The following is a 20,805-nucleotide window of genomic DNA, read 5'->3' on the forward strand; positions in this document are numbered from 1 at the left end:
CCAATTTTATTGATCCACAATCCATAGGTAAGGCTGTACAGTGTAATATGAGTGCACAATTCACATAGTGAATTTACTGGTGAACTTAATATGGCTCATTTTACGGTGGTTTCAATACAATTCTGAGGTCTAATACATACACAGTGCAATGTCAACTGATTTTTGTTTTCTTCTAATTATTGTATTTTCTTCAATTTAAATAACAACATTCCAACTTTGTTTAGCATTATCTAGTCCAAATGGCATAATTCCTTTATTTGTACCCATTTGCATCACTTTCAATGAATAACTTTTATTTTGAAAGCAAACCGCAAACGCCTCTATTATGTCTCTATCCGCCACCAGGTTCATAAATACTACTTAAGTTTCGGCAAGCATCTCAAACAGATATCCGACTCAACATGGCTTACACCGTTGCAGGTGGAACCAAGAAGAAAGTCTGCTACTACTATGACGGTAAAGAAATGCATGTTCATTTAGAGTTTTCAGAATAAGTTTCCAAGGCCAAACTAGCGCGTTTAGCTAGGGTGCGTGATGACAGCCAGTGCAATGTAATATCCATTCATTCTCTGAATAGCTAGGTACTATTGGCTAGCGATCCTGACATGATTTGTTTTATGTCCCTGTTATGATCATGAAATAAGTTACGAGACGGTGTTCTAGAATCTAGATATGTCGGTAAGCTAGTGAACGTTAACCAGCTACTGTAGCTTGTGCTAGTTTAGCCGGCTTCACTCTTGTCGGGGCACATTGTGTGTAGCTAGCGAGTTTAGCCAGCCACAGCAATGTTTACTTTTACAACTAATGTTATTTTAAACAAGTAAACACGCTGTTGTGGTATTTTGTTTTTATGACATTTTAAATATAAGCAGAAAGTTAAATTGATTTACTACCGCCAACAAGGGACCAGCGATAACGTTGACGACTGATGAAGATGACGACACTAGCGGCTATTGCGCATTATCAGCGTTGCTTCATGCGCTAGTACTGCTAGCTAACTGACTGCATTGTCGTAGTAACGTTTATTTAAAACAAAATAGAATTATGTGGTAGTAGAGGTACATTATGGTTAGTGCTGGAATGCTGTGTGAAACATCAACATTTCTCAAATATAGGCTCTGTTTTTAGTTATGGTCTTTTGTTCCTTCTTTTTAACAGGTGACATTGGCAATTACTATTATGGACAAGGGCATCCCATGAAACCACACCGAATTCGAATGACCCACAACTTACTGTTGAACTATGGACTGTACAGAAAAATGGAGATATATGTACGTTTATAACAAGATTACGTCAAAAGGTTGATTCTGAATATGTAGGTATGGCTTTTTCTCGCTTTCGCCATGAAGTAGGCAATTGTTATTCTTTGTTGCAGAGACCACACAAAGCCACTGCAGAGGAAATTACCAAATACCACAGTGACGATTACATCCAGTTCCTCCAATCCATACGACCAGACAACATGTCAGAGTACAGCAAGCAAATGCAGCGGTGTAAGTCGAGCCATAACTAGGGCCAGGAGTTGTTACTAACCTTATGACTGGACCAGGAAAAACTACCCATACTTACCTAGTATTGGAAAACAAATATATGTATATTTCTTGATGGATTGCTTGAATCACTATTTTTTGTTTTTATCATAGTTAATGTTGGTGAGGATTGTCCTGTATTTGATGGGTTGTTTGAGTTCTGCCAGTTGTCTACCGGTGGCTCTGCTGGTAAGTGTATGCATACATACATACAAATATATTCCCATGAATACATACTTTTGGTCATGTGTTGTATGGGGTTGAGATCAGGGCTCTTTGCAGGCCAGTCAAGTTCTTCCACACCGATCTCGACAAATAATTTCTGTATGGACCTAGTTTTGTGCATGGGGGCATTGTCATGCTGAAACAGGAAAGGGCCATCCCCAAACTGTTGCCACAAAGTTGAAGCACATAATTTTCTAGAATGTCATCTTAATGCTACAGCATACAGTGTTTCTTCACTGGAACTAAGGGGCCTATACTTCCAACCATGAAAAACAGCCCCAGACCATTATTCCTCATCCACCAAACTTTACAGTTGGCACTATGCATTTGGGCAGGTAGTGTTGTCCTGGCATCCGCTAAACCCAGATTCGTCCGTCGGACTGCCTGATGGTGAAGCGTGATTCATCACTCCAGAGAACACATTTGCACTTCCAGAGTCCAACGGTGGCGAGCTTTACACCACTCCAGCCGACACTTGGCATTGTGCATGGTGATCTTAGGCTTGTGTTCGGCTGCTTGGCCGTGGAAACCCATTTCATGTAGCTCCCGATGAACAGTTCTTGTGCTTCCAGAGGCAGTTTGGAACTCGGGAGTGAGTGTTGCAACCGAGGACAGACTATTTTTACTCGCTAAGGCCATTCTACTGCAATTGTTTGTCTATGGCGATTGCATAGCTGTGTGCTCAATTTTATACACCTGTCAGCAACTGGTGTGGCTGAAATGGCAGTCCACTAATTTGAAGGGGTGTCCACATACTTTTGTGTAATACAGTACCAGTCAAAGGTTTGGACACCTACTCATTCAAGGTTTTTTTTATTTTATGACTATTTTCTACATTGTAGAATAATAGTGAAGACAAACTATGAAATAACACATGTAGTAACCAAAAAAAGTGTTTAATGTAAATGTTTTTTAGATTCTTCAAAGTAGCCATCCTTTGCCTTGATGATGCCTTTGCACACTCTTGGCATTTTCTCAAGCGCATTCACCTGGTTTGCTTTTCCAACAGTCTTGAAGGTGTTCCCACATATGCTGAGCACTTGTTGGCTGCTTTTCCTTCACTCTGCGGTCCAACTCATCCCAAACCTTTTCAATTGGGTTGAGGTCAGGTGATTGTGGAGGCCAGGTCATCTGATGCAGTACTCCGTCACTCTCCGTCTTGGTCAAATAGCCGTTGCACAGCCTGGAGGTGTGTTTTGGGTCATTGTCCTGTTGAAAAACAAATGATAGTCCAAACCAGATGGGATGGCATTTCGCTGCAGAATGCTGTGGTAGCCATGCTGGTGTCACCAGCAAAGCACCATCACACCATCTCCATGCTTCACGGTGGGAACCACACATGCGGAGATCATCCATTCACCTACCCTGCATCTCAAAGACATGGTGGTTGGAACCAAAAATCTCCAATTTGGACTCATCAGACCAAAGGACAGATTTCCACCGGTCTAATGTCCATTGCTCGTGTTTCTTGGCACAAGCAAGTGTCTCCTTATTTGTGTCTTTTAGTAGTGGTTTCTTTGCAGCAATTTGACCATGAAGGCCTGATTTCAAGCAGTCTCCTCTGAACAGTTGATGTTGACATGTCTGTTTACTTGAACTCTGAAGCATTTATTTGGGCTGCTATTTCTAAAGCTGGAAACTACAGCAGTGGTAACTCTGAGGTTTCCTTTCCTGTGGCGGTCCTCATGAGAGCCAGTTTCATCATTGTGCTTGATGGTTTTTGCGACTGCACTTTCAAAATTCTTAATTTTCCTGATTGACTGACCTTGATGTCTTAGAGTAATGATGAACTGTCATTTCTCTTTGCTTATTTGAGCTGTTCTTGACAAAATATGGACTTGGTCTTTTACCAAATAGGGCTATCTTCTGTATACCGCCCCTACTTTGTCACAAGACAACTGATTGGCTCAAACACATTAAGGAAAGAAATTCCACAAATTAGCTTTTAACAAGGCACACCTGTTAATTGAAATGTATTCCAGGTGACCTCATGAAGCTGGTTGAGAGAATGCCAAGAGTGTGCAAAGCTTTCATCATGTCAAAGGGTGGCTACTTTGAAGAATCTCAAATATAACATATATTTTTATTTGTTTAACACTCTTTTTGTTTACTATATGGTTGGAGCTGGAATGTGTTATTTAATAGTTTTGATGTCTTCACTATTATTCTACAATGTAGAAAATAGTCAAAATAAAGAACCCTGGAATGAGTTGATGTACTGTATAGTGTATCTGTTAGGGTAACCCTGACCCAAATCTTTTTCTTCTCTCTCTACAGTTTTTCACCTGCAAACAGTAGAACTAGTCCATATTGGTTCAGAAATCACAACACATGCTTGTGAAAATAGTGTAAACAAAAATGTTTTTCCTCCCTTGGCACAGCGGGATCGGTGAAACTCAACAGGCAGCAGACGGACATTGCGGTGAACTGGGCCGGGGGACTCCACCACGCTAAGAAGTCTGAGGCCTCTGGCTTTTGTTACGTCAATGACATTGTGTTGGCCATTCTAGAGCTCCTCAAGTGAGTTTGTGTTCCCAGATGGAAACCGGCTAAACCGTATGACTGCTACAATGAAATGCATTAGTGATGGTGACTTTCTTGTTGTTTTTTGTAGACCTCCTGATATATCAGTGTGTGTTCTACTATGCATGCCTCAGGTTTAATTCTTCACACCTCTTCGTTCCCAGGTACCATCAGAGGGTACTGTATGTAGATATTGACATCCACCATGGGGATGGAGTCGAGGAAGCCTTCTACACCACAGACAGGGTCATGACTGTGTCCTTCCACAAATACGGAGAGTACTTCCCCGGGACTGGAGACCTCAGGGTGAGTACTTGGCTTACGTCCCAAATGGCACTACTTTTGACCAGCAGAAGTAGTGCAGTATGTATAGATTAGGATGCCATTTGGGACGTAACCCCATGTGTCACACTTCAATGTGAACTTCCTGGTGCTCTGTGACAGAGTGGCCCATTGATAGCTGGGTAGAGACTTTCTTTCCACAGTTATAGTTACTAAATAATCTCACTTCCATTATTTGTAGTATTTTGCTTGGGAAGAGTGCTTTATGATGGATGCAGTATTTTAGTTATGGATTAGCAAGTGTGTAAACGTGTTTAAAATCCTCAATTGCCACTCTGTTCGTAGGATATTGGTGCTGGAAAAGGCAAATACTACGCTGTCAACTTCCCCCTGAGGGACGGCGTTGACGATGAGTCGTATGAGCTGATCTTCAAGCCTGTAAGTATGCACAGGTATTGCAGTGTTCAGTGCTGGACACTAGCGGGGCTGCAGGTAGCCTAGTGGATAGGAGTGTTGGGCCAGTAACCGAAAGGTCGCTGGTTTGAATCCCAGAGTTGACCAGGTGAGAAATCTGTCCTTGAGCAAGGCACTAATTACTCTGGTCTAAGCATTTACAGTGAAATGGCCTCTGCAGAAGTCAGGGCATTCATACTTGCGTTTCGCAGAGCTATTGTCAAGGAAGTGAGTTTGTATTTATACAGGGCCTCCCGCCCCCACTTATCGTCAACCAATCATGTCAATGCGGAGCCCTCCGCATTGTTACAAAATCGGAGGCACACTGCAATGTGGTATGGAGCTCAATTTAGCCTCTGGAGGCGCAGCAAAAGCGTCACACCCTCCATACGGAGCCTTCAACCACATTTTTGGGGTCAAGCATAAATTGGCTTTTACCCTACGAGGTCCGGATTCTGATGGTTTTCTGTTCTACCTGATAATACATTTTACACACCTGGCGACCCAGGTCTAAATTTATTCCCTGATTAGCGGGAAACAATGGAAGAAAACAAAGTGCTTTGTGTCTTGGCAGGTGATGGCCAAGGTGATGGAGATGTACCAGCCCAGTGCAGTGGTTCTGCAATGTGGAGCAGACTCCCTCTCAGGAGACCGACTGGGCTGCTTCAACCTTACCATCCGCGGTATGCTAATCGTCTTACATGTTTTTATGTGCGAGTCCATTTGAAACTTGTAGAGCTTAATTTGAACTGTAATGATTGAGCCAGCATTGGGAGTTGCACAGATAGTTTTTAGTCTGTCATTTATTAAACAGTAATGATGATCTAATTTTGTTCTTAGAGAAGCGTATTAGCCTGTTCTAAGCCCTCCATGTTGGTCCTATAGTTATGTGGTGTTTTGTCTCTTCGTGCTGCTTTTCCGTCAGGCCATGCTAAGTGTGTTGAGTACATTAAGTCGTTCAACCTTCCCCTACTAATGCTGGGTGGAGGAGGCTACACCATCCGCAACGTGGCCCGCTGCTGGACCTACGAGACGGCCGTGGCTCTGGATACTGAGATCCCTGACGGTGTGTTGATTCATTTTTTTTCCTTATTCAAAATGCCCTATTTCCCACAATTTCGTGTCATTATTTTTTTACATTTTAGGATGCTTTCCTCATTTCAGTGTCGATTGCCTAGATCTGTATAATGTAGTGAAAGTATCAAGCCATTGAGGCTTGTCTACTTTTTGTAGTTTACTTAATACAATGTCTTCTCTTCACCGTTGACATATTGGCTGGGTCTCTAGAGAAAACGCTATAGCACTAGACGGGGGCTTTGTCCCCAATTGCACCCTATTCCCTACATAGTGACCTACTTTTAGCCAGTGCCCAATTTGGCCCTGTTCAAAAGTAGTGCACTATGTAGGGTTAAGGATCTGGTCAAAGGTAGTGTGTTACACAGGGAATGGGGTGCCATTTGGGACGCATCCAGGGATAGTCCTGGTCCTGACAGTTGTCTGCCTACAGGGAGCTGACTAAGCAGAATGTCAGTGGGCCACCAAGTGTGTGTGTGTGTGAGCGGACATTATCACAGCCTGTCAAAGGAGCCAGCTGTTTTCTTCATGGAATCTGGGACATTAACAGAACCCTTACCCTTTCCATTATATCTGCTCTCAAGTGGCGGGACTTGTATCGGTGTATAAAATATGTACCTGAAAGGGTTGACCTTCTGAAACTTTATTTTAGGTACATCGTAACCTTCATGTTCATCTTGGTGCTGGCCCTTTCTCTTATGTTTTCTTTTTTTTTTTTTTTTTTCCCCCCCCCAGAACTGCCATACAACGATTACTTTGAGTACTTTGGGCCTGACTTTAAGTTGCACATCAGCCCATCCAACATGACCAACCAGAACACGTTGGAGTACATGGATAAGATCAAGTAAGGACTGAGTCTGTCATGGACCATCAAATATAGCATGTCAGATGTATTCAGCTACTCCTAAGGAGTTGCATGTCATTACGGATGTGTGTGTGTGCATGGAGGTTGTTGCAGCTGCATTATTACTTTAAGAAATTGGTATTGTGGTAGGGAGTTCTCGTTGGCGCGTATGATTATCCAAATTTCTTGGAGCCTTCTCGTGTGCTTCTGCACTGATGTTGGTTACTGCTCTAAAGCAATTGCCTTTTGTGTGTATTAACCCATAGGCAGCGTCTGTTTGAGAACTTGCGGATGCTACCTCACGCCCCGGGAGTGCAGATGCAGACGGTCCCTGAAGACGCCATCACTGACGATACGGTGGATGAGGATGCAGAGGACCCCGACAAACGCATGTCTAGTAAGACACGCCTTATCTGACAAATCACACGACATTCGCTGTGTACAGTCTATCTACTGCTGTTATGCCATTCTCAATGTATCAGTGGCTGGATTTTCCACTATGGAATCCATTTTGGGCCCTATTGCCAGCAGCATGGATCCTATTTCCAGAAGCATCTGAATGTTGATTTCCTGTCTCGTTTAAGTCCGTGCTTCAGACAAGAGGATAGCCTGCGACGAGGAGTTCTCTGACTCTGAGGACGAGGGAGAGGGAGGAAGGAGGAACGAAGCCAATCACAAGAAAGGAACAAAACGGACTCGAGTTGAGGAGGGAGACAAAGAGAAAGTTGGTGAGTATTCAGAACTTGGTTACCCTGACTACAAACCTTTTTTTTTGTGAAGAACTTTCAAGAACACTTGCAATTCCCTTCATTTTAGATTGAGTTGGATGAAGAAAATAACCTAGAAATGTTGAATTGATAACTTGTACAATTTGTTAATTTGTGCTGTCTTCTGTACAGAGGTGGAGAAATCGAAGGAAACAAGCACTGAGAACTGACATAAAGGCAGCTAAGCGTAATTGTGGCACCCTGCCACTGTTTGTACAGTTTTAAAAGGAGGTCATGAATTCCTGTCAGCCCTCATTTGTGCAGTGCTGCAAGATCCAAAACAATTATGATAATCTCAGGGGGGGGAGTACAGACCATTGTAATCTCTCATCCTCCCCTTTATCACAATAAAGACTTCATCATAATTACTTGTCACGACCAGCTACTTATAGTTTGAGATGTATACGAAATTGTGCTTAATTAGAAGTAGTCACTAATGTATTCAGACACTGACTTCTGTTATGTTTTGGGGTGGGGAAACCGGCACACTTTCCAGTGTGAAGACTGAGCAGACTAGCAGTGCCTGACTCAGCCACATGGTGGTGCTGTGATCTCACCATGGACAGACCCGACTGTGGCAGCCAGGACAGCTAACTGTGGCTGATTCTACACCTTAGCGCCTGACTGCATACCAGAAGCGTTATATTTCTCATTGATCTGTAGCTGTACGTTCGTTGTGAAGACTTAGTTTCCTTTTGTGGACTGTAGCAGTGGATTTCTAGGATTTGCGACCAACCTGGGTTTGCTGTACTTTCCTTTGATACCTTTTTGAATGCTTTTATATTTCAACATGCATTATCTTCTGAATGAGAAGTCTACTTGTAATTAAAGTATGTGTTTTTAGACCAGAGTATGTGGGTGTTCCTGTAGATATTTTGCATTTGCCAATTAAAAGCTTCTTTTTTTAAAAATCCTATGTGGTGTGAATGTATGTATTATAGTAGTTAGAGATTAGCTGGGGCTAAATATGTTAAATCAACCATGATCATTTAAATTATCTATAATACGATGGGGTTAATTGCAGAATCCCAATCACCTTTGTTTGCATGTACAGGAATGGTTCTGCCACAAACAATAATATACAGATGGACAATGAATTTGATATTTACACATACAGTACATACATAATGAACACCAGGATACAGACTCTACTATAAACATCAGACTACACTATAAACTGTTGAAAGAGGTACATCATATGCAAGCAGTGGCCAGAGGGAGTCTGGGATGTAACCTCTGTTGGTATTCCCCATGCCTTTGACTTGCCTGGTAGACCGGTCTTCTCCAGAGATGTCATCCACATGTTAGCTTGCATGACAAGTGCCATAAGCTTAGTTCAACTGTAGCCCTATCATAACCGAACCTAAAGATGATATACTGCATTCTTTGTAAACTGGCATCATGTCAGTTCTTGCTAAATCCAAAACCAAATCGATACAAATTTCACTGGGGATTTTTTTTGTGGCACATTGCATAGCAGCCACACGATGGCGATGTAACCCTGCCTGTTATTTTCATCAAGGAATCAGTGTATTAGTTGTGTACACAGATTTGCAGGTGCAGCGAAATGCTCATGTTGCTAGCTCCAACAGTATAGTAATATCTAGCAATGAAAGAAGCCTGGAAAATAAGTTCTATAGGATGAGTCATGACTAGAATACCGGCAGTGGAGGCTGCTGAGGGAGGATGGCTCATAATATTGTCTGGAACGGAGTAAATGGAATGGCATAAAACACATGGAAAACGTGTTTGATGTATTTGATACTATTTCACTCATTCTGCTCCAGCCATTACCACGAGCCTGGCCTCCCCAATTAAGGTGCCACCAACCTCCTGTGGAAAACAGTATATACATACAGTATGTATGTACATATACATACAATATTAAAGTTACCAGTGTTCAATGACTGTACATATGGCAGCAGCCTCTAAGTTGGAGGGAAGCGTACCAGGTGGTAGCCGGCTAGAACAGTGACGAAGGTTCCGGCCAGGTTACTGGGCGGCGGTCGGCTAGTGGTGACTGTTTAATAGTCTGATGGCCTGGAGATAGAAGCTGTTACTCAGTCTCTCTTTCCCTGCTTTGATGAACCTTTTCTGTCTCCGCCTTCTAGATGGTAGCGGGGTGAACAGGCCGTGCCTCGTCGGGTGGCTGGGGGGTCCTTGATGATTTTCTTGGCCTTCCCATGACACCGGGTGCTGTAGATGTCCTGGAGGGCAGTGTGATGCGTTGGGCTGTAGCACCACCCTCTGGAGAACCCTGCGGTTGCGCATGGTGCAAGACAGCCCGACAGGATGCTCTCAATGGTGGATCTGTAGAAGTTTTTGAGGATCTTAGGGGCCCAGACGAATTTCAGTTGCGCCTTCATCACGCTGCCTGTGTAAAGGGACCATTTCAGGTTGTCGGTGATGTGCACGCCAAGGAACTAGAATTGTTTTCTTCCCCTCTCCACTGCGGCCCCATCGATGTGGATGGAGACGTGCTCTCTCTGCTGTCTCCTGTAGACCACGATCAGCCCCTTCGTTATCGTGACGTTAAGGGACGGGTTATTTTCCTGGCACCACTCCCCAGGGTTCCGCACGGTTGGCTGTCTCATCGTTGTCGTTTATCAGGCCTACCACTGTTGCAAACTTTGATGATTGAGTTGGAGACGTGCGTGGCCACACAGCGCTGGTTGTTATAGCTTATTTGCCTACCATTTTGGCCTAGTAATTTCAACCGCCGTGATTGCTAATACAACCCAGAAGATCTTTAATCGAGTTGTGCAGATAGACTTGCTGATGAAGTATATCTAGATTTTCATTACAGAAACTTAGCCTACTAGTAGCTATGACACACCTGCAAGTGGGAAAATAGCACGTGTGAAATTCAAAACACGAGGAAGCTGCAACCCAGTCAGCAGAGAAACATGCATACACCTATTTTGTGGCCTATTCGTCTACTGATGAACAATTGCAATTTATAGTATGTTTTTTCTATTTGTTGCCATTGTGTGTATTACAATGTAGCATGCATAACATGCTACGTTGATATATTTTGAATGGGATAGCAGCACAATAGTTACTCAGTAACTGGTACAATGCCAATGGAAAGACCTTTTGAGGTCTAATATTGCAAAGTACTGAGTCTCTGTGCCTTGAGGGTCTCTTTTTACAACAATGAGCTGCACAAAAGGTCTTCACTGACATTTTATCATTTCCATTGGCATTTTCCATTGGCATTGTACCAGTTACTGAGTAACTATTGTGCTGCAATCGCACACCATTCAAAATATGATTCGCAAAATGTCAACGTATTTAACGTCAGTGAGAATTCAGTGATGTAGGCTGCATGTGGTCGGTCATGTTGGGGGCGGGGAATAGCACTAAACTAATAGCGATGGAACGTACAATGAACAAACTCAGATCCCCGTGACAAATTAATCTATTCTGGTCCATGATTCATTTAAAAAGGTTTTGAATGAGTTCGGCCTAGTTGTATAATACTTGCAAGGTGACATAGATTTCTCCGTACCATTGAGTATTCCATGTTGGACTTTTGTAGATAACTGAGGGCCAGTGACACTAGCTGTGACGCCACAAGTTCAAATCCTAGGTGAAACCCTCTTGGTGTTTTTGCGGCAAGGTGCTTCTACAATGATACTGTAATGTTTGAGTATGTAGAAAAGTTGGCGGCAGTTAGTCTGAATACTAAATTAGTTTGAACACACTATGGCTGCATTTAAAACAGGCAGCCCAATTATTTTGACCAATCTGATCAGCTCTGAAAAAGAACCGACGTGAAAAGATCTGATGTGAATGGTCAAAAGCTCAATTAGTGTGCGTGTGTGTGGGGGGGGGGGGGGTGGGGGTTTACACATGTTGAAATTACTCATCAATTTACCAATTACAACACTCAACGACCCACTTACCACCTCCATCTTAACGGTTAAAGCTGGACTCCATAGTGGGAAAAAAACACATCCGTTTGTGACATTACAACAAACACTGTTTGCACATGCAATAGAATAGCACAATATATACGGCAATTTATTTGACCATGCTGCGCAACACTCTGGTTGGCAACAAAAACAACGGCGGTGGGGCGGCTAGTGGCGCTGTTTCCCCCTATTGCGGAGTCCATCTTAAAAGGAATGGAAATTGGTTAAATGAAAAGACAGATGCTGCTCAAATTTTATTCACATTTATTTTTGCTTTTAGTGTGCTCACAGAAAATTAGAACACTAAGCAGGAGTTTAATAGCATTTTTTTAAGCAAAGTTACATTCCATCTCTAAGTCAAATTGGTCAAAGCTTCTCCGGTATTTACAAAAGAAAAGAAAGAGACTAGATGCTACACAAACGTCGCATCTGATATAGATTCCTTAATTTGTCAAAGACCACTGGGAAAAAAAAGCATTGTCTGCTGTAATCAAAACATACCACAGTATATAAACAGTAACCATTCCACTTATCACAGCTTGGTTGAGTTCAAAATTGCTGAAAAGGTCATCCAGGATGAATTTGTTTTTGTTATCTTACAAAAATGAGCGGGTGGAAAGAGCTGCAAACTTCATGTGCTTCTTGAGATCAAGATTTCATTTGTACAATAATCATAGTTAAAAACACCCCGCCTATACATACTTACACTTTATTAAGGTCATAAAACCAGCAATAAACAATAAAGCCTATACAACTTGTATTTCTACTGAATCACTGACTGGTACAGCTAATGAGATTAGTGAAAAGCTCCTATGAATTTTTTTTAATGACTTCCTAAACCTAGCTCTGGGAATTGTGTTTTTTTTTTGTCGTCTCATAGTAAAAAATGACTTAGTGTTATAAACCGCATGGTACTCTTGTGGTACATAGGTGTTTGTTTCATTCTCGTTTTTAAGACCTCTCTTTACATTATAGTCTGTGGCACAATTCCCAGGCACAAAGGTGCCACCTCCAAATCTCCCCCCGCCCACCCCAAAACCCCCTTCATTTACATACCCCACCTCCTCCATACCATGGGCATGTCCATACATTTTGACAAGGTACATTTTGTATAAAAATGCAACAACAAAAAAACATGTAATACAGATGCAAAAAAAATATATGGCAGAGTGTGGATGTATTTTTTTTCCTGTAATATTACGTTTCTAAGCAACCCACCTCTGCCCGTTGGAATGGTAGTAACAATGGACCAAGATGGGTTTTGTGGAGGGGGAAGGGAAAACAAAAAAAGAAAAGCTTTAAAATACCCCTGGTTGTAGACAAGTTCTCCAAAGCCAGGAACTGGCACCACTCCAACATACAAACAGGGAAATGTTTTTTGATTATCTTTTTTCAGCTTTTTGTTTTTTTTATTTCTTCCGTTTTGCTCTTCGCGTTTCCAGCTTTACTCAGCACTGGCCTCTGCGGCAGCGGGGGCCTCTGGACTGGATGCGACCTCTGTTGCAGGTACAGCCTCCTCCGTTTTGGGTGCCTCCGCAGCAGGCTCCGCTGGCTTCTCCTCTGCTTTTGGCTCCTCTGCGGCAGCTGCCTTGGCCTCCTCAGCGGGTGCTGCTGCTGTTTCCTCAGGCTTGGCCTCTGTGGGGCTTGCTGCTTCCTTAGCTTCCTCCCCAGCACCGGCAGGCTTGGCCTCTCCCTCCGCAGTCTTGGCTTCCCCTTCGGCAGTGGCCTCTGGGGCCTCGGCTGCCTCATCCTTGGCCTCATCGGTGGACGCAGCGGCCTCCTCACCCTCTGCCCCATCGCCTGTCTCCTTTTTGGTCTTTTTGAAGGAGAAACCGCTAAGCTTGAAGGACTTTTTGAAGGAGAAGCGCTTCTTCTTCTTTTTGGGGGTCTCGTTGCTGGTTGAAGGCGTGGCACCCTCCTCCGGTTTAGCTGCCTCACCCTCAGCTGCTGGAGACACAGCCTCTGCATTCTCTGCCTTTTCCCCTTCTACTGCTGCTGAGGGTGCAGCCTCTGCAGTTGCAGCCTCCGCTTTTGGAGCCTCCTCAGCCGTGGCACTACCATTGGCATGCACCTCGTCTTTGCCTGCCTCTGCAGCCGCAGGAGAGGCATCCCCGTTCACTTTCACATGGCCATTTTCCTAAAGACAGAGGCCATTAACATCACATAAAAAGCAAGCGTGGAATATTACGTGTGATATGGACTATTGTCACTCAGTGACACAAGGGGCAGTAGACACCACAAAAATAAATCGGGACAAACGCATACAGCCCTCTGTCTAATTGTTTAAAACACGTTTAGTATCAATGGGCCTTTACGCACGGGGGTCGGCAGGCTAATTGCTTTGCGAGTTACAAATTCAACACAGAATTCGTTTTAGGAATGCAGAATTGAAACTATTTTCCCGTAATCACGTGAGAGAATGAGCCACCTCCGGCAATGAGAGAAGGGAGACACGGTTTCGGATGGTTCGCTAGGGGGCGATGCGTGTCTGCCAGTCGCTCCAACACCGAAGCGCCAAAGCAAAGCATCTGCTCATTAAACAGCAGATGCTCATTAATACACCAGATCACGCAGAGCATCCTTCAGATGCATACCCCCAAAACTAAACAGCACCAGAACCCTCAAACCATCATCCTTATCACTAATAAATACCATCCACTCCAACACTTATAATACCAACTACAGAAGGGGCGCATTATCAAATGTGGTTCCCCTGCTCCCGTGTGGTAGTAACCATCCCTGCTCTCTATTCGAGCATCTGTAACAAAAGGCGTGTTGGCTAGCTAGACCGTGGCAAGCCATTGTTGGCGTCGTTCATCTTCCCATTCACCCACCAATTGCCTCAAGTTATTAGATTTGTGCTCAGTTTCAGTTAAGATTTTTGATTCAAAAACTATTTATCCATATAACTACACATGGCTACATAAGGTTCAACAATTCGATACCAATTTCCGCTTTCTCACAATCCGAAATTTCAAACAAAGTATTCACCCATTTAACCGAAATCCCCACACATCAAATGAATCAATGAAAATGACTGAATATGTTACCAAATAATTATCCAAATCAGTTTGGGTTTTTGTAATAAATTGTACAATTTTAGAAATTGTATTTCAAATCAGTGATCAACTGTTTGTTGAAATAGTGTACAATCAATGTATTCCAATCGTGGTTGTTTTCTCCATCAGCCTGGCGAACGTCTCCATAAGTGCCCACAACACAATAACGCAAGCAGAGAACCTTTGCGCAAACCAACCGTATATCTATATTTCCTTTAACTCGGATACAAATATATATTTTTAAATCAATTACCTGTCCATTGGTCTTGGTTGGTGAAGCGGCAGCCTCTCCTGGCTTTTCAACCGTGGTTTCGCCTTTTGCAGCTGTCTTGGAGAATTGCGCTCCCATGCTTTCGCTCCAACAAAGAAACTCAACCGATCCAAAAAAAATGAACAAAGACCACTACTAGACTCTTTCTTAAATGCAAGCACTTTGCGGAGGCTCCTCTTTGAAACGTTTACTGGACAAGTAATCAAAGTCCAGTCTTAGTGAACAAAATTGGAAAATTGCAGAAAATACCTGCCAAGTGAAGAGAAGTAATAAAAAATCCCAGATTTGTGGCTATGTCGCTGTAGACAGGGTGGAAAATGGAGAAATTTCCCGTGTTGCTAATAAGATGCGGAGTCCAACGCCCAAGTGCACAGGGCCACATTCAGTTGCCAAACGTTCTCGAACGTTGCAGATAGAAATGCCATGAATAGAGCTGGTGGTTACTCATTTTACATGTTGGAGAGGCATGTGTGTGTTCTATATTGTCTATTTCTATCTGAACGTTCCAAAACGTTGCGTTCTACTGAACGCGGCCCAGATGAATGGGCATCCCGAATGATGACGGCATCCGCGCTCAGATCCAGCGAATCAGAGCCCTCACACAGAAAGTGGGCAAGGCTTTAAAAACGAGTGAACAATGTTTTTTTTTGCAGATTGTAACAAATTTGAAAACATATATATTGTCGTGGCGACAAATTTTCCTTTCAAAACTACCAAACAAAAATTACTCGACTAGAGAATAATTTTGGAATTGATGGTGTGCGCAGAGGTTCGAAAGGCATTCTAATCACTCCTAACAAAGTGATACCTAATTATTGATTCATTATGATAGATGTTTGAGGGTGTTTGTAACAATTTAATCTCAATTATGTACGCTAATTTGATCATGAGGAATCGGCATTTGCTTTAGGCAGAAATTGTTTTTTGGCTCATTGAGCGCCAGCCGCCTCCACTTTCAGAACGTGCTCTGAATACGACCACATTCACTTGACACAGACAGTGCACATTTAGGAGGTAGTCTATTTAGTGGTGGCTATTTTTCATATTGAATAAATACTGCTTTTGTGAAACAATCATGTATTGATAAAATACATTTAAAGGGGGAACATTCAGCCCTATTTTATTTTTACCTTTATTTAAGGCAAGTCAGTTAAGAACAAATTCTTATTTTCAATGACAGCTTAGGGGGTAGAACGACAGATTTGTACCTTGTCAGCTCAGGGATTTGAACTTGCCACCTTCCGGTTGCTTGTCCAACACTCTAACCACTAGGCTACCCTGCCACCCATGCCATCTTGTAATAAATTAATCTCAGTCACATATAATAGCACCACATACAGTATGTATACAAACGTTTGTGGACACACCTTCAAAATAGTGGATGTGGCTGCTTCAGCCTGGATGCAACATCAGCACAAGAACTGTTCGTAGGGAGCTTCATGAAATGGGTTTCCATGGCCTAGCAGCTGCCCACAAGCCTAAGGTCACCATGCGCAATGCCAAGTGTCGGCTGGAGTGGTGTAAAGCTCGCTGGCATTGGACTCTGGAGCAGTGGAAACGCATTCTCTGGAGTGATGAATCACGCTTCACCATCTGGCAGTCTGATGGACAAATCTGGGTTTGACGGATGCCAGAAGAACACTTCCTGCCCAAATGCATAGTTCCAACTGTAAAGTTTGGTGGAGGAGGAATAATGGTCTGGGACAGTTTTTCATGGATCGGGCTAGGCCCCTTAGTTCCAGTGAAGGGAAATCTTAACGCTACAGCATACAATGATATTCTAGACGATTCTGTGCTTCCAACTTTTGTGGCAGTTTAGCGAAGGCCTTTCCTGTTTCAGCATGACAATGCCCCCGTGCACAAAGCGAGGTCCATACAGAGCTCTGACCTCAACCCCGTCAAACACCTTTGGGATGAATTGGAACACTGACTGCGAGCCAGGCCTAATCACCCAACATTAGTGCCGACCTCACGAATGCTCTTGTTGCTGAATGCAAGCAAGTCCCTGCAGCAATGTTCCAACATCTAGTGGAAAGCCTTCCCAGAAGAGTGGAGGCTGCTTTAGCAACAAAGGGGGGACCAACTACATATTAATGACCATGATTTTGGAATGAGATGTTTGAACAGCAAATGTCCACATACTTTTGGTCATGTAGTGTATGTTACCTTTTATGTATAAATTTTTAATCTAAGACGATTCTTTTGAATGAAGACACTTTTCGAATGGAATGTATTAATCTATTTATTGTACATTATGTCATTATAGTGACTCCTGAGTGGCGGAGCGGTCTAAGGCATTGCATCTCAGTACTAGCTGTGCCACTAGAGATCCTGGTTGAAGTCTGTTGCAGCTGGCCATGACCAGGAGACCCATGGGGCGGAGCACAATTGGCCCAGCGTCGTCCGGGTTTGGGGAGGGTTTGGCCGGCAGGGATGTTCTTGTCCCATTGTGCACTAGCGACTACTGTGGTGGTCCGGGTGCAGTGCATTCTGACATGGTTGCCTGGTGTACAGTGTTTCCTCCAACACATTGGTGCGGCTGGCTTCCGGGTTAAGTTGGCATTGTGTCAAGAAGCAGCTGGGCTGGGTTATGTTTCAGAGGACGCATGGCTCTCGACCTTCGCCTCTCCCGAGTCCATACGGGAGTTGCAGCGATGGGACAAGACTGTAACTACCAATTCGGGTAAAAATATATATATTTTTTTAAATAAAAAGGAGTGTAGTGGAGTAAAAGTTGTCAAAATATAAATAGTAAAGTACAGATACCCCCCAAAAACGAGTACTTTAAAGTATTTTTACTTAAGTACTTCACACCACTGGTGTTATCTACTGTATATTTTAGCTGACAATTCTGGCTTTTCTGAATGTAATTTCATAATTGAATTTGCATATATAATTAAAGACAAAGGGTTAATGCTATTATTAAGAAATTGTTTTGATTAGTAATAAATGACTTTAAACCGGTGTGTGTAATGTTCTATTGTGAGACATTTCCATATTTCTACCATGTGTTTTGTGTTGTAACATCAGAAATAATTGAGGCTAAGTCACCAAAATTGGATTAGCATATTCTTAAAATGCTTACTAATGAACACAGCAACAGTTGTGTCAATACAAATAAACGTATTCTATGACAATGGGCAACTGATGCCAGAACACCAACATGCCATGCAATAACACCAGTGATGCAATGTAACACCAGTGACACAATCTGAAAGCAATGACATAACATATCATTACTTCATACACATTTGATTAACTTAGTAATATCTTTCATGTCTTCTGGCCAAGACATGTTTTACTTTGTACAACAATGTTGTGTTAGGATATACATTTTAGTCAATAGGCTTCATCTTTTGGTCTTAATCTTATGGACTAAAATGTATTTCCTAACAACATAAAACATGTCTATTATAACAATAGAACATTGAATGTAGCCTAGGACTAAAATCAAAAATGTTCATGTAATAGGTCCATTTCCTGTACTAACTTTTCCCGTACAAATGATTTCCCATACTAACTTCACTTTTACTTGAGATGTTCGTCTTTGCCATGTTATTGTGTCACGTCCATCTGTTGTCATCTCCGAGCCAGTCTCCATTGCTTTATAGCCGCTGACGGCTTCTTCTATGGTAGCCAGTTCACACCTGCCACTTTCACACATTCATGTGCTCCTCCAAGTACTTCCAGATAATGTGGTCAATCTGATCTTTTGTTCACTGTCAGCGGCTTTGGCATCAGACACACAATCTGGTAAATCCCCATACCAGTTGATATCATCTCTTGGGCTTGGCCAGAAGAACTTGTTGACTCCATTCCTGTGCATGCACTTAACTTTGACATTTTGTTCTTCGACCTCCAGTATAACGGCAATGTTTGGTTGTTCGTCATAGTTCACAATGCACCACTGTCCAGTGTGGTGAGCCTCGATGACATCTGGAGGAAGTGGAGCTGAGGCATCCGGGTCAATGACATCTGTTTGATGTGGAGGTGAGAGACCGTTGCCATTAGCAGGCACTGTCGGGAGAGTGATTTCTTGGAGACCATAACATGGGCAATCCCACACTCCTTGCGCTGCTTGGCAGAGACATTTTAGGATGCCAGGCATGATATTAAGAATCTGGTGCATTTGCATGGTTCCTTTTATGCTTACTTTATGCCACCTCTTCCTCACTGACATAATACAACTGTATTTGAGTGCCAGAGTCTCTGACCAAGAGGTCAGCTGTGAACCACCCACTCCATCCGGAGCACCCGTTCTGTGACTGGCCTCAAAAAAGTTCCACGTAATCCCTGGATGCCGTTCTTGAAAGGTTCAGTGCTAACCATATACAAGTTGCCCTTCTGTTTATATTGGGTGGCAGGGCCATCATTGAAGAAGTGAAGGTGTTTCACGGTAGAGTACTGCTGTTTTAGCATGTCCAGAATGGGGTCCAGCTGTGCCCATATGGCTGCTGGGTGAGAAGGTGCAGAAAGAGATGGGTGGGGGCTCCTCTGCCACATAGAGGATACCAGTGTGGAGCGTCACCTGCTTGTGTGAAGCCCCGAAGTGAACTGACTGGATCTCTGAAGCATACATGCATTTGAAGTTTTCACTAAAAACTATATGGATCAGACAGTGTCATTGGTCAGGTTCTCTCTCAAGGTCCGGTAGCTGTGGTACCGAATGTTGAACAGATGTCTCCTACATTTTAAAGCGCCGCTCCTGGAACTGGGTAACAAGCTCTTCCTCGGTTATGTCCAAGGTTGAGCATTTTGTTTGCCATGAACTGCAATTTGTCATGAGTCTTGCACCGGCAAGTTTCTTGGCCTCTCCTGCGGTGTCACCACCCAAAAGGGTCTCTCCCTTCAGAAGGCGGCGTGTGATGAAATCTGTTGCCCATGCTCAGCAACGTATTTCCTGTGGAGGTTACACCGGGAATCACAAATGAGCCTCCTGTTTCTTCACCTTCCTTAGTGTGATAGTGTCTTTCTTGGCAGGGGCTTGCCTGCTAGGTAAAACTGTCTCAAGGCTGTCTGTCCTCTTGTTTATTTCCACCAAGCTTGCTTGTTGACCTCTTTTGTTGCTTCCAGGCTCTGCTCACACAACTTTTGGAATTTGCATGTATTTATTAGCTTTCATCTCAGTATATTTGCAAACCCTTGTTTGGCTGTGTCTGATTTGGCTGCTTTGCTTTGCTCAAAGTTCCCCCAAGGCCCATAGTGGAAGTTTAGAGATTTTTTAATTGTTGAGGAGGCAGGGTGGCCATGTAGTGTGCTTCTCGTCTCCGTTCTTGGACTTTCAGGGTCTTGATTTGTACCCTGCAAATGCTGACAACGTTTCTTGCAACTTATACTGTTTTCTTCAGGCTTTATGTACTGTCCTGTGTCGATCTCTGCGCTTCGGTTTGTCTGCAAAACATAAAGATGTAATCTTTCAAAGATGATACAAACATGAAATCCTACTTTATTTCTGTCATGCCTATCCACAAAACTAAATAGCTTCGGGTAAAACATAAATAATTCTGCCATGTGACAAACATTTTGGAAGCCTACTTAAAGGTATAGTTCACCCAAATTACAAAATGGCTTAATGGACAAGGTAGGACAACAATCCATGCTTTGGTTTTGTTTACCTGGCCACTGTTTAAAAGGCTTACTTTTTTTTTTTTTACATCAATGCAAGTTCATGCACTTCTCATTCAAACAATCGAGTTATTGTGCCACAAATGCTAAACAGTTAGCATTTGAAACAGTGGCCAAAACAAAACCAAAGCACTTGCTGCTGTCATACCTTGTCCACAAACTGCTTACACGGTAAAGAAACGTGGGTGAACTATCCCTTTAAGGAACTCTGTAAATAAGTACTAATGTCTTCCTAA

The 20,805-nt window shown here is 43.0% G+C and overlaps 2 protein-coding genes across 2 annotated transcripts; one reads left to right on the plus strand and one right to left on the minus strand.

Annotated features, from left to right (window-relative positions):
• Nucleotides 1-277: 277 nt before the first annotated feature.
• On the plus strand, nucleotides 278-8,611 carry LOC110522137 (histone deacetylase 2). The gene is made up of 13 exons (XM_021600270.2): nucleotides 278-456; nucleotides 1,159-1,271; nucleotides 1,376-1,493; nucleotides 1,644-1,718; nucleotides 4,136-4,274; nucleotides 4,442-4,583; nucleotides 4,905-4,997; nucleotides 5,587-5,695; nucleotides 5,938-6,078; nucleotides 6,822-6,930; nucleotides 7,197-7,327; nucleotides 7,515-7,658; nucleotides 7,830-8,611. Exons 1-13 carry the CDS (start codon nucleotides 402-404, stop codon nucleotides 7,865-7,867), a joined length of 1,407 nt encoding a protein of 468 aa, XP_021455945.1. The 5' UTR covers nucleotides 278-401; the 3' UTR covers nucleotides 7,868-8,611.
• A 3,250-nt stretch (nucleotides 8,612-11,861) lies between these two features.
• LOC110522138 (myristoylated alanine-rich C-kinase substrate) lies at nucleotides 11,862-15,404 on the minus strand. Its single transcript, XM_021600271.2, has 2 exons — nucleotides 14,927-15,404; nucleotides 11,862-13,751 (listed from the first exon to the last, which is right to left on the minus strand). The coding sequence occupies exons 1-2, from the start codon at nucleotides 15,020-15,022 to the stop codon at nucleotides 13,059-13,061; spliced, it is 789 nt and encodes a 262-aa protein (XP_021455946.1). The 5' UTR covers nucleotides 15,023-15,404; the 3' UTR covers nucleotides 11,862-13,058.
• Nucleotides 15,405-20,805: the final 5,401 nt, after the last annotated feature.

This window comes from Oncorhynchus mykiss, chromosome 4, assembly GCF_013265735.2.
Source record: "Oncorhynchus mykiss isolate Arlee chromosome 4, USDA_OmykA_1.1, whole genome shotgun sequence".
NCBI classification, from domain to species: Eukaryota; Metazoa; Chordata; class Actinopteri; order Salmoniformes; family Salmonidae; genus Oncorhynchus; species Oncorhynchus mykiss.